Source organism: Bos taurus, chromosome 26 (assembly GCF_002263795.3).
Source record: "Bos taurus isolate L1 Dominette 01449 registration number 42190680 breed Hereford chromosome 26, ARS-UCD2.0, whole genome shotgun sequence".
Classification (NCBI taxonomy): domain Eukaryota; kingdom Metazoa; phylum Chordata; class Mammalia; order Artiodactyla; family Bovidae; genus Bos; species Bos taurus.
In genome coordinates this window covers 14,622,608-14,635,396 of record NC_037353.1, presented here as the reverse complement: position 1 = coordinate 14,635,396, position 12,789 = coordinate 14,622,608, and the positions used below count along the sequence as shown (strand labels likewise).

Sequence of the window (12,789 nt, the reverse complement as noted above, 5' to 3'; positions counted from 1 at the left end):
CTAAAGGGTTTCCTGCGCTGGTTTTAGAGTAATTCTGTTTTATTTGGCTACAACCTGTGTCGGATGCACCAGAGTGCCTCCCCTTCATAAATCACCACCCCCAGCCTCCCCATCTCTGTAGATAACTGGAACCTGCCCAAGAAAAGTGCATTAATTCTCCTGCCCTTCACTCTCCTAATCACTGCATGATTTTGCGGCTAGATTACTTGTCAATCACATGGAGCTAAATCTGTTTGCTTCTGCTTTTCAGCTGGATTCCTGGCAATGAAGAAAACAAACAGAAAACAGATGTCCATTACAGGTCCTTGGATGGCGTAGGGAACTTTAACTGGAGATTCGTCTTCCCTTTTGACTACCTCCCAGCTGAACAGCTCTGTCTCGTTGCTAAAAAAGTGAGTTCTGAAATGTGCCAGTGGGGCGGGGACGTCATGGTCTTTCTTAATGTGGACACTGAGAAAAGCTCGGAGGTGCTCAGCACCTTGGGGGTTATGGGTCCAGCTCCCTCTTGGTGAGGTGGGGATTCAGAGACCCCAGTGGTGCAGATACTTGCCCAAGGTCACACAACTCTGGTAGGTATTTGTGTAGTTAGGAGTAAAAGGAACACAGCTTTTCTTCCCTGACATGTTGGCAGCTGGGGGAAGGATCTGGTTAAAGACCCCCTGTGTCCATACATACCCCAACCTAAGTATGTATTTATGTCACGGGAGACCGATTTCTTCCCCTGATAAAGAGATCTGTTGGACTAGCTAGCCAGAGACAAAATATTAATGTAGGTGCAATTTCCCACTTATCTTCCTTATTAAACTTAAGCATCTGCCTTCCTTCCTTTAGGAGCACTTCCATGAGGGTTCAGGGCCCTCCTGGTCTTAATTTATAAGACTCTGGGTTACAGAACTGAACTCAAACTGGCTTGTACTAAAAATGTGATTTCTTGGTTCACATTACTAAAAAGGCCAGGGTTGACTGGCTTAAGGAACGCCTGGAGCCCAGGTTGAACTGATGTCTTTAGAAACTGCAGTCACCTCCTCCACCCCTCTGCTCTGCCTTCACCCATGAGCCTCACTCCCTGGTGGAGGTAGGATGGCTACCAGCAGGTCTCAGTAGAGAGAGAGCAAGTCCCCAAAGGCGCCAACCAGGGTTCTGAGATTGGACCCTAGAGTTGGCCTGTCTGAGGCCGAGTGCCCCTCTCTGAGCCAGCCAGTGGTGCAGCTCTAGAGTTAAGGATAAAGTCAGTCCTCCCCAAACTGCATGGACTGGAGGAATAGAATCTCTAAGAAAAATCTGTGGGGCAGGTAAGAATAACCGCTGTCTTTTATAGGCCCTTGTCCCATTTCCCCTCCCAACCACATTCCATAAACTTTTCCTAGCTCTGTCCCAGTCACCTCTTCCCCTACACCTGGATCAGGATGCTGCCCCTTCTGTCCCAGCAGGCCAGGCCCTACCCACTGCTGATGCTCTAATGAGCACTTTTTCCATTTAGGTGAGATGCATGCCTTCCAAGGGCACTTTTTAAAGATGCAGAGGCTCATCCTGGTGCTTATGCATACTTTCAAATGTTGAGACAGACCGGGGGAAGGTGAGAGGCTTGGGGTCAGGTAGGCCTTTAGGTAAAGTGTCCTTTCCTATTTATTCACATCTAAGCTGGACCTCTCAGCATCCTGAGTAACCCCACACAGGACAGTTGGGTGAGGCCAGACAATGGTAGAGCGGGCTTCTCGGCTCCTCAGAGCCAGGCCCTCTAAGTCCTGCAAAGGGAAACATCTCAGACTGTCATCTGAAAAACCAACAACCCAATAATCTTCCTTCAAATTCATGAAGCATTGGGGGAATTCCCTTTCTTCTGGAGCCAGAGGAACTTAGGTGTAATCAGGCCTTGGAGGTGTCATGATCCTTGGGCTGATACTGTCTGAGCAGAGGCAGGGACCAGAGGTGAGAACCTGGAGGAACCTCACCCCATCCTCTGTGCACCTAACTCAAGTCTGAAGGATCAGAGGGTCTTAGTTTTACAGTACGTAAAACTAGCAGTATTTTTCAAAAACCAAAACTGCCAGGAATTTAAAATCTGCACTGATAAGAGTGAAATGTGGGCCGCCATCTCTCATCCCCATGTGGAGTGTGCTCAGACATCCTTGGGACGGTTGCGGGTGGGGCGGGGAGATTGCTGGGCAGAAGTAACACCCCAGCAGGGGATATTTCAGTCTGGCCTAGAACAGCTTGGCTTTGGGAGGATAATCTAACTAGGCCATGGTGTTTAGGAGACAGAATTACCCTCCCCACCACCCCCAAACCCCAGGAGTGGCAGCAGGAAGTCACACTGATAGAAACCCGGTGGGGAAACCTTCTGTTTGGGAACTGCCTCGGACAACCTTTTTGTCGCCCAGCTGGTGGTCTTGAGATTTCCTGGGGTGCTTGCCTGCCTTACATAATACACATGGAACGGGGGCAGCAGGCTAGAAGATGGGGTTTTGGGTGGGGATGCAAAGGAGACAAGAGGTCCTGTGCCTTGATGTTGCATTTTCAAGAGGCCCCAGGGGAGGGTTTTAAGAGTCCAGTAATCTGTGTCATTTTGGCTTGTCTGTTCCTCTTGGCATTTTAGGAGCATTTCTGGAGTATTGACCAAACTGAATTTCGGGTCCCACCCAGACTGGTCATTCAGATATGGGACAATGACAAGTTTTCTCTGGATGACTACTTGGGTAAGGCTGACATGTGGATACTTTTCTCTAAGATATTGTACTTGAAATTAGTTAAATCAACTAGAACTTGGAATCAGTTATTTAAATCTTCAGTCCTGTGGGGCTGGGGTCACATTCACTGCCTGGATGGCCTCTGGGCACTGTGGCCTGCCGGGCACTATCCCAGGTCTTCTGAGAAGTGGGCACAATGAATGGCACCCCTTGTGTGGGCCCCATCCACCCTCAGGGTCCTGGTGTAGGCTCTTGCACCAGCTTCTGACATGTTATGAAGACACAAATTTTGTTTTCAAGTATGCCTCAGCCTTGCGTTCACTTCCAAACCTCTTTCCTTTTCTCTCTCTCTCTTCTTCTCCCTCCCATCAATACCTCAGAATTGGCTTGAAGTCACTGCAGTCCTCTAATATCCCAGCCCTTGTTCCTCCCCACCCTTCTCTGTGGTAAAAGGCCCTTGTTAAGCACCCTCCCTGCACTGCGGGCCCCTCCATTTCCGAGCCCTCTCCCCAGTCCCTGCAAAGCACACGGTCCAGATTTTCTCTCTCCCAGGCCTTGGGTGTCTCACTGGCCCACTCTGTTTCTTCCTCTCACTCTTTAAACACAGGCCTTTGTTCTCCTAGGGTTTTGTGGATCCTCCCCAGGCTCTCTCAGTGACTTACCAACCCTCTCCTCTGTTGAAGGCAAAGCTTCCATTCTCGCTTTGTGCAAGGTATGACTCCTAGACCTGGAGGTGCAGCCTGGCCGCCATGGTGCCTGCCGTACAGTAACAAGAAATACTGGGATGACTCACACTGACTGCTGTATGCAGTGTATCAAATCAACACACTATACACCTTAGACTTACACAGTGCTGTATGTCAATTATGTCTCAGTTTGAAAAAAAGACACACTTACGATGATTATTCCCCACTCCCCACCGGAACCTTTTACCTGTATGTTCAGCTGGCACCTCAAATTTATCGTGACTAAGATCAAACTCGGCCTCTCTTCCCTGACCTCATACCTGCTCGCAGCCTCTCCCAGTAGCTCAGGCCGAAACACCCAGAGTCCTCTGAGGCCATCCTCTCTTTTCCTCCCTCTTTCCTAAACAATGTAACCTGCTGTATCACGCTCATTTACTTTCTTATTTCTATGATCTCTGCCACTTGCCAATTCAGACGTAACTTTCTCGAAGCCAGCATTACAGAAGCCCCGAACTCACTTCCCTGCCTCTAGAGCATCTTTCCTGGCAGAGGAGAAGCCCACGGTGGCCAGTGGCTACATCTTGTTCATCCCTCTGCCCTTCACAACACAGAGTGCAGTGGCTTTGGCTTAGTTGGTTCTTAATAAGAGTTAATGGTGTGGAGATCCCTTAAAAAACTGGAAATAGAACTGCCTTATGACCCAGCAATCCCACTGCTGGGCATACACACTGAGGAAACCAGAATTGAAAGAGACACGTGTACCCCAATGTTCATCGCAGCACTGTTTATAATAGCCAGGACATGGAAGCAACCTAGATGTCCATCAGCAGATGAATGGATAAGAAAGCTGTGGTACATATACACAATGGAGTATTACTCAGCCATTAAAAAGAATACATTTGAATCAGTTCTAATGAGGTGGATGAAACTGGATGAAACTGTTTTTCTTTCTCCAGAAAGAAAAACACCAATACAGTATACTAACGCGTATATATGGAATTTAGAAAGATGGTAACAATAACCCTGTATACGAGACAGCAAAAGAGACACTGATGTATAGAACAGTCTTTTGGACTCTGTGGGAGAGGGAGAGGGTGGGATGATTTGGGAGAATGGCATTGAAATATGTATAATATCATATATGGAATGAGTCGCCAGTCCAAGTTCAATGCACGATACTGGATGCTTGGGGCTGGTGCACTGGGACGACCCAGAGGGATGGTATGGGGAGGGAGGAGGGTTCAGGATGGGGAACACATGTATACCTGTGGCGGATTCATTTTGATGTTGTCAAAACCAATACAATATTGTAAAGTTTAAAAATAAAATAAAATTATTAAAAAAAAGAAAATATTAAAATAAACAAAAAAAAAGTACATGGATTTGTACAAAAAAAAAAGAATTGAATAGACAAGTGAGTATAAAAGTGTTGAACTGAAGAAAAACGTACAATCTAAAAGTTGTGAGTCCAGGCATCTTACCGAGGACTGCAACCTAGGACACCACCTCTCAGAGAGCTCTGAGGAGCCAGGATAGAAGAGGTTTTTGCTGGGGGGAAGAAAAAAACAGGCAAACATCAAAAGATTACGCCTAATCACAAAGAACAGATATCTCAAGTTAATGATTTTAGTGCTTTGCTATGTTTGGAGAGATACAAGATCCTGGACCTATTGAAATTTTGCCTTAGATATGGATCTTAGCTAGCCAGAGCCAGACCCAAAGGTCAGAATGCTTCCCCCTGCATCTTGAATCCCCCTTGGGTCACAGACTCAGGTGGGGGCTGCAGCGACTAGGGTCCTGACCCTTGTAGAACTGGGATAATGGGTGGCACTTTGTTTACTGGAAGGCCGGGCAGTGTTCCCTGTTCACAGGAGTGTGCTAATTTGCATGAAGAACAGGAGAGAGTTTTCCCTTGAAACAAAACAGTCTGACAACAAATAAGGAGATGACTGTATCTCTGATAACTAGTGGGTAAATGGTTGCAGTTATTACCAAACGGAGAGAGGCAAGATAAAAACAGGCATAAACTCCAGAAAGGCTTGTAGCTATGGATACATTAAGATGAAGGACAGTTTCTGAGTCCAAAAGTTTATAGAGAACCTGTCACCACCTCCCTGGTGCTCTTTGCTATCCCTGTTGAAGACCACCTTTTGTCCTAGTAAGTAATTCATAGACTTGACCCAGCATACCCAGACAATTATCTGAAGGAGAGGGGTCCCGGGAGTTCCCAAGCCCCAAAGACAATCAAAGATGGTCTTTAACTACAAGAGAGGTCACACCTCACATCATGGAAGAAAACCTGTGCTTCTCTGGGCACCCTGAGCTGGGCTTCCTAGTTCCTGGGAAGAATTTTCTGATGAGAATTCAATGTTCCTTCTCAAATTCTTATTTCTGAGGTTACACTAGGAGAGACTTGAACTTGACTGTTCGATGGCGCTTCGCATGTTCCAAGTACCAGTTGTCTTTACCCAAAGCCAAATGACAATGTTCGGGGAAGTTTAGAACCAACATGAGCAAATTCCAAGTTCAGTGGAAATTGTGTTCCTAGATGTTTAATTAGTTTGAGCTTGGAGAAGAACTCTATTTATGCTCCTGTCTCTGAGAAGTAAAGCAGGTAGTCCTCTGTGAGACGCAGAGCAGAGGACAGATGCTTTTGCACTTTCCATCCTATCTGGAAAGAACTTTAGCTGTCTACCAGGCTCCATTTCTCTAACTCACCTGTCACCTGTTCAGAGTCCCAGTCTAGACCTCTCTTCTGACAAGTACATTCTGTTTACTTGTGAACATCGCCTGATCCACTTGAAATTGATTTGGGTTTCATGTTTCCTTGGCTAGGTTTCCTGGAACTTGATTTGCATCATACCATCATTCCAGCAAAGTCACCAGAGAAATGCAGTTTGAACATGATTCCAGACCTCAAAGCCATGAACCCCCTGAAAGTGAAAACTGCCTCTCTCTTTGAGCAGAAGTCCATGAAAGGATGGTGGCCTTGCTACACAGAGAAAGATGGCTCCCGTGTGATGGCTGTATGTATGAGTATTTCCTGCTTGGGGGTTGTTTATTCCTTTTCTTCTTTAGGTTTTGCCCTTTGTGAGTAGATTTGCTCCAGATAAGGAAGGTTGAATTGGTGGTACTTTTAAGTTTTGGGAACAGGTTGTACCTGAGATTATAGGAGAAGGTGGCAGATGCTGCGAACATATGTTTGGGGTTGAGTGGAAGATAGAAGGATTGGAATTGTCAAAAAACTGGGAGTGCATGTGATTATACTATATTTTTGTGGGACTCTCTTTCACCAGAAATGCTAATTTACGCTGAGCTTCCAGTACAATTCAGTACAGAAAAAGCAACTTCAAATTTAAGCTGTTCTCATCTTGAAAAAATTAAAATTTAAAGATGGAAGAAGCAAGGAGTGTGAGCATCCATTGAACTTTAAGGCCATAAGTTATGAGCACATTTGGGAAACTCAAGATAATTTCAACATAGAAGCAATAATGCGAATTGCCATGCCCTGTCACAAAAAGGCTACTTAATTCTTAATTCATTGTGTATTACTAATAATAAACATTTTATACTACTTATTACAAACTAGACAACATACTAAATGTCTTACATTCATAATCTTGTGTTTTAAGACAACTTTAAAATTTATTGGGTTGGCCAAAAAGTTCATTCGGATTTTTCTGTACCCAAATGAACTTTTTGGCCAACCCAATACATAAAGTAAACTGCACTCAGCTTAAAACAAAAGACAACAAAAGTGCACAATTTGAGTTTTGACGGATGTATGTGCTCCTGAAACCACCACCATAATCAACCTCCAGAACATTCCCATTATCCCCAGAGGTTTCCTTGTGCCCTTTGCAGTCTATCACTTCCTCTGTCCCTGGCGTAGCTTCCTGCCACTCTAGAGCAGGTTGTACATAATCTCATTTAGTTCTGATAACCCTATGAAGCAGAATCCATTTTATAGATTTGAAAGAACAGGCTTAGAAATAAGAACTACCTTGCCATAGACAGACTTTCCTGATAGCTCAGCTGGCAAAGAATCCACCTGCAATGCAGGAGACCCCAGTTCCATTCTTGAGTCGGGAAGATCCCCTGGAGAAGGGATAGGCTACCCACTCCAGTATTCTTGGGCTTCCTTTATGGCTCAGCTAGTAAAGAATCCACCCTGGGTTTGATCCGTGGGTTGGGAAGATCCCCTGGAGAAGGGAAAGGATACCCACACCAGTATTTTGGCCTAAAGAATTCCATGGACTGTATAGTCCATGGGGTCGCAAAGAGTCAGACATGACTGAACAATTTCACTGCCATAGACAGATACCCATCTTTGACGTGTCGACTGAGGAGGCATCTGTGCTTCATCACCTAACGAGCATCAACATCAGAAGTTCTCAAATTGCTGGTGACTTTGTGGGTTCCAGGGTTCTAGAAAGCCTGTTGCCACCCCGGTTAAGCCTGGCTATCAGAGAGGGCAAGTTTCTAGAGCTCTTGGAGCCTCAGTGTCCTCGTGTGCACAGGAGGATCACAGCAGTACCTGACTTCTAGGACTGTCCTGAGCATCACACGAGAGTGTCCCTGTAAAAGGCTTAAGCAGTGCCCAGGGCACCACTCAGGCGCCTGTGAGCAGGGAGGAGCATTCATTCATTCACTCATCCTTTGTTCTGCAGGTACACAGTGGATGCTCACTAAGTGCCAGCACTGCTCCATACAGTAGGGGTCCCATGAAGCACGGAGGCTCTCCTGGAGCCCACAACAACTGCTCAGTGTTAGCTGTTGTCATTAGCAGTATTCAAATTAATCTGGGTCCAAGCACAGTTACAAAGGGAGATAATGTGAGCAGGCCAGGAGATGGATGTGAGAAAGTTAGAATGATGGGGATCCGAGAAGACTGGAAAGCAGGGAGGAGGGAAAGCAATTTGTCCTCTCAGTTTCCCACAAGGAGTCAGTTCAGAAACACATGGAAGAGGAAATGTGATGAGATCTCTTGAGGAAGATTTAAGGCGATCTCAGGATTGTTTTACAAGAATAAAAATCACTGCTCGGGGAATATGCCTTGGGTCGAAGTGAAAATATTTGTGAAACGTGATGTCATGTGTTTAACGTGTTCTGCTTTACTGAAGGGGAAAGTGGAGATGACGCTGGAAGTCCTCAATGAGAAGGAGGCCGACGAGAGGCCAGCTGGGAAGGGACGGGATGAACCCAACATGAACCCCAAGCTGGACCCACCAAAGTGAGAGGCCCTCTTTGTTCTGATCCCCAAACACCTGCAGTCTGAAAGCCCCCCTCCACTTGACTTAATGCAATGGATTAGCCGTTGTCTTAATTTTGTACTGAACAGGCGGGATGGGGGATGATCTGGCTTCATTTTAACCATTCTCCTTTCCGTGAAACCAAAGTCCAGTGTGTCTTCAGCAACTTTAGAAGTCATAAAAGGTTAAAGACTCTCTCAGCCAACTAAGGGGAATAATATCTTTCCTTGGCTTTGTAAAACATTATTAATTATTCTTTAAACTGTGTTACGCTCTGAGATGTAAAATATCTGTCCCTCCTGAGTTGGGTAGGTAAAACCATTTCTTTGCAATGCAGCCGACCAGAAACCTCCTTCCTCTGGTTCACCAACCCGTGCAAGACCATGAAGTTCATCGTGTGGCGCCGATTTAAGTGGGTCATCATTGCCCTGCTGATCCTGCTGATCCTGCTGTTCTTTGTGGCTGTGTTTCTGTATTCCTTACCGGTATGAGTCCTTGGCCTCTTGTCTTGGCTTTCTGGGTGTGAATTATGGCTGGTCATCTCAGTTGGTACTTGCCTTTTTTGCTGTTCAGTAAAATGACCTACCTTGGGGCTTCCCTGGTGGCTCAGTGGTAAAGAATCCACCTGTCAATGCAGGAGACTCAGGTTTGATTCCTGGGTTGGGAAGATCTCCTAGAGAAGGAAATGGCAACCCACTCCAGTATTCTTGCCCAGGAAATCCCATGAACAGCGGAGCCTGGTGGGCTATAGTCTGTGCTGTGCTTAGTCGCTCAGTCATGTCCAACTCTTTGTGACCCCATGGACTGTAACCTGCCAGGCCCCTCCATCCATGAGAATTCTCCAGGCAAGAATACTGGAATGGGTTGCCATGCCCCCTTCCAGGGGATCTTCCCAATCCAGGGATGGAACCCAGGTCTCCTGCATTGCAGGCAGATTCTTTACCATCTGAGCCACCAGGGAAGCCCATGGGGTCACAAAACAGTAGGATATGACTTAGCAACTAAACAACAACAAAAATGACCTACATAGCAGTTGTGGTATTACAACCTGTCAGCTTTAGGAAAGTTTAAAGTACTATGTTCTGTGAATTACATTCTCCAGGTTTTATGAATTACAGGTAGAACTTCAGGGTCTATTAAAAACAAAACAAAACTTTGGTCTCAGGAATTCTAGAAGAAATCCCTCAAGCCTTTATCACTGTGGGTCTGAACCAGAGCCAGCATTTCTGATGGATCTTTCTGCCTTCAGACTTTTTGTTCCAAACCATCCTACATCCTAACTCTTGACCTTTCATGCATCCTGGGCTCATTAGAAGCCTACACCACCCTTGAACTCTGGGGGCTTCCCAGGTGGCACCAGCGGTAAAGAACTCGCCTGCCAATGTAGGAGACACAGGTTCAATTCCTGAGTTGGGAAAATCCCCTGGAGGAGGGGATGGCAACCCAATGCAGTATTCTTGCCTGGAGAATCCCATGGACAGAGGAGCCTGAGAGGCTATGGTCTATAGTGTTGCAAGGAGTTGGACACAACTAGAGTGACTTACCACACACCCTTGAACTCCATCCAAATTGAGTTGGCCTCCCCGAACAAGTATTGCCCTAACCTGCCAGGATGCCTCTCCCAAGACTGTTCCTTTACCTGTGTTCTGTCTGTTAAAAGCTCCCTCATTCTTTAAGGCCCACATCACATAACATCCCCCTTAATCTCCACAGTCATAAAGGGAGTTCAAATGGCAGGTTTGTCAGGGTGCCTGGAAGTAGTGCCTTCATTCCTCTGAGAATCAAGGAATTAGTTGAGCATTTGCTGTAGGGTAGAAATCGGAATACAGAGATGCCCGAGGCAGGACTTCTGCCCACAAGCAAATCACATATCTGCTTGTCTGCAGGAATATGAACAAGTAAATTACTATGAAAGGCAGGCTGGTCCAGAGGTATGAAAAAATGACCATCAGACCCCATTGCTGAGGATGGTTGTACCAAAGAGGGGGCGTTTAAGCTTAGTTTGCCCAGTGGAGAAGTGAGAGTCCAACCATTCAGAAACCACTCCTTCAGTTCATATTAATAATACAGATTATTTTGTGTTTAGTAGCATAGTCACGGAGAAGGCAATGGCACCCCACTCCAGTACTCTTGCCTGGAAAATCCCATGGACGGAGGAGCCTGGTAGGCTGCAGTCCATGGGGTTGCTAAGAGTCGGACACGACTGAGCGACTTCACTCTCACTTTTCACTTTCATGCATTGGAGAGGGAAATGGCAATCCACTCCAATGTTCTTGCCTGGAGAATCCCAGGGATGGGGGAGCCTGGTGGGCTGCTGTCTATGGGGTCGCACAGAGTCGGACACGACTGACGCGACTTAGCAGCAGCAGCAGCAGCATAGTCACACAACCCCAAGAGCAGGGAGTTGGTGTCTTCCTTTTCCCCCAGCAGATACTTTCAGCTTGTTAACTGTGAGTACATGCATACTACTGGCTTGGCCAAAAAGTTCATTTGGATTTTTCTGTAAGATCTTATGGCAAAACCTGAATGAACTTCTTGGCCAACCCAATATTTTCTTATTGTAGGTAGCTCAATATGTCTTGACCATTTAGAAAACCCCTTATAGTTATTCTTCTTGAGTTAGACTCTATTGATTTAAAGCAGTGGTTCTCAACTGGGAGCAATCTTGCCCCCCAGGACATTTGGATGCTTGGAGACATCCGGTTGTCACAACTGGGGGTGATGCTGGAATCTAGTGGGTAGAGGCCAAGGATGCTGCTAAACATCCTGCAATGCAGTGTCCAACAAGCATCATCTGGTCCTAAGTGCCAATGGTACCATGATGAAGAATCCCTAAGTTGACACTTAATCCCTAAGTGCCAATGGTACTGTGATGAAGAATCCCTAAGTTATATAATCCCTAAGATATATATATATAAATATATATATAACCCTGTTTCTGTTTCCTTTTCAGAACTATTTGTCAATGAAGATTGTGAAACCAAATGCATAACAGAAGCAAAGTCTTCAAGAGTCATCCAGCAACGAGAGAATCCTGTCTCTATTAATAGAACAAAACCAAGAATGAGTCTGTGTCTGAGACTACATTGCAGAGGATATTACACTACTTCACAGAGCCCCATCACTTCCCAGAGCGTCTAGGTTCCAAGTCAGGCTAACAGGCAACATTTTTATCTTACCTTTTGAAGTATTAAAGGTTTTCACCATGTTTTTTCATAGTAATTTTCAAGGTGGCTGGTTCCATTTAAAAATCTTTTTATGTGTCCTACTTCTATAATTCAATTTGTAAATTGCTGAAATCAAACATGAGAATTTCTGCATTGTGATTTCATATACTTCTTACCTGTAGTCCACAAAAAGGGCTGTGCATTATAAAATAGTAGAATAGTTAGAGGAATTGTTATTTATGTCTGCAACCATTGCTATATTTTGTATGGATAAATGTCTTAAGAGTGTATTCAACCTCTGTGATGAACCCAAATAAAAACATTTCACCTTCAGCATATACTGGTTTGTTGCAGCTGTGGGCCAAACTGAGAAAGAGGCAACTTCTAGTCTGGGTGTCAGTGGATAGAATGGTATGCCCTGGCAGTTAGCTATAATTCCTTTATAAGCATATTGCCAAATCTTGCCAATATAATAAATTAACATTTATTTATTCTATGCACACTATTGTTCTAATGCTTTATACTTATTAACTAACTTAGGCCTCAAGGTAATCCCGTAAAAGGTAGGTAACATTATTAACCCCATCTTGCAGCTGAAGAAATTGAGATATGTGCATGAAAATCAATGACGTTAGAACACATTCTCTCACCGTACACAAAAACAAACTCAAAATGGCTTAAAGACTTAAACATAAGACATGACACCATAAAAATTCTAGAAGAGAACACAGGAAAAACATTCTCTGACATAAATAGTACCAATGTTCAATAGAAATAAAAACAAACAGGACCTAATCAAACTTATAAGCTTTTGCACAGCAAAGGAAACCATAAACAAACCAAAAAGACAGTCTACAGAATGGGAGAAATATTTACAAATGATGTGATCAACAAGTGCTTAATTTCCAAAATATATGAACAGCTCACACAACTCAGCAACAACAGAACAGTCAACCCAATCCAAAAATGGGCAGAAGACCTAGAGACATTTCTCCAG

At 45.0% G+C, this 12,789-nt stretch overlaps 1 protein-coding gene across 5 annotated transcripts in view; it reads left to right on the top strand.

Moving 5' to 3' along the window:
• MYOF (myoferlin) overlaps positions 1–12,291 on the top strand; it is a 180,291-nt gene extending 168,000 nt beyond the window's left edge. For 4 of the 5 annotated variants that reach the window (XM_024985591.2, XM_024985588.2, XM_024985589.2 and 1 more), the window contains 6 exons: positions 251–392; positions 2,597–2,696; positions 6,209–6,399; positions 8,497–8,606; positions 8,963–9,110; positions 11,579–12,125. In XM_024985591.2, coding sequence (XP_024841359.1) covers positions 251–392; positions 2,597–2,696; positions 6,209–6,399; positions 8,497–8,606; positions 8,963–9,110; positions 11,579–11,617 — 730 coding nt within the window. In that variant the 3' untranslated portion in view covers positions 11,618–12,125. 5 annotated transcript variants of the gene reach the window in all.
• The last annotated feature ends 498 nt before the right edge of the window (positions 12,292–12,789 follow it).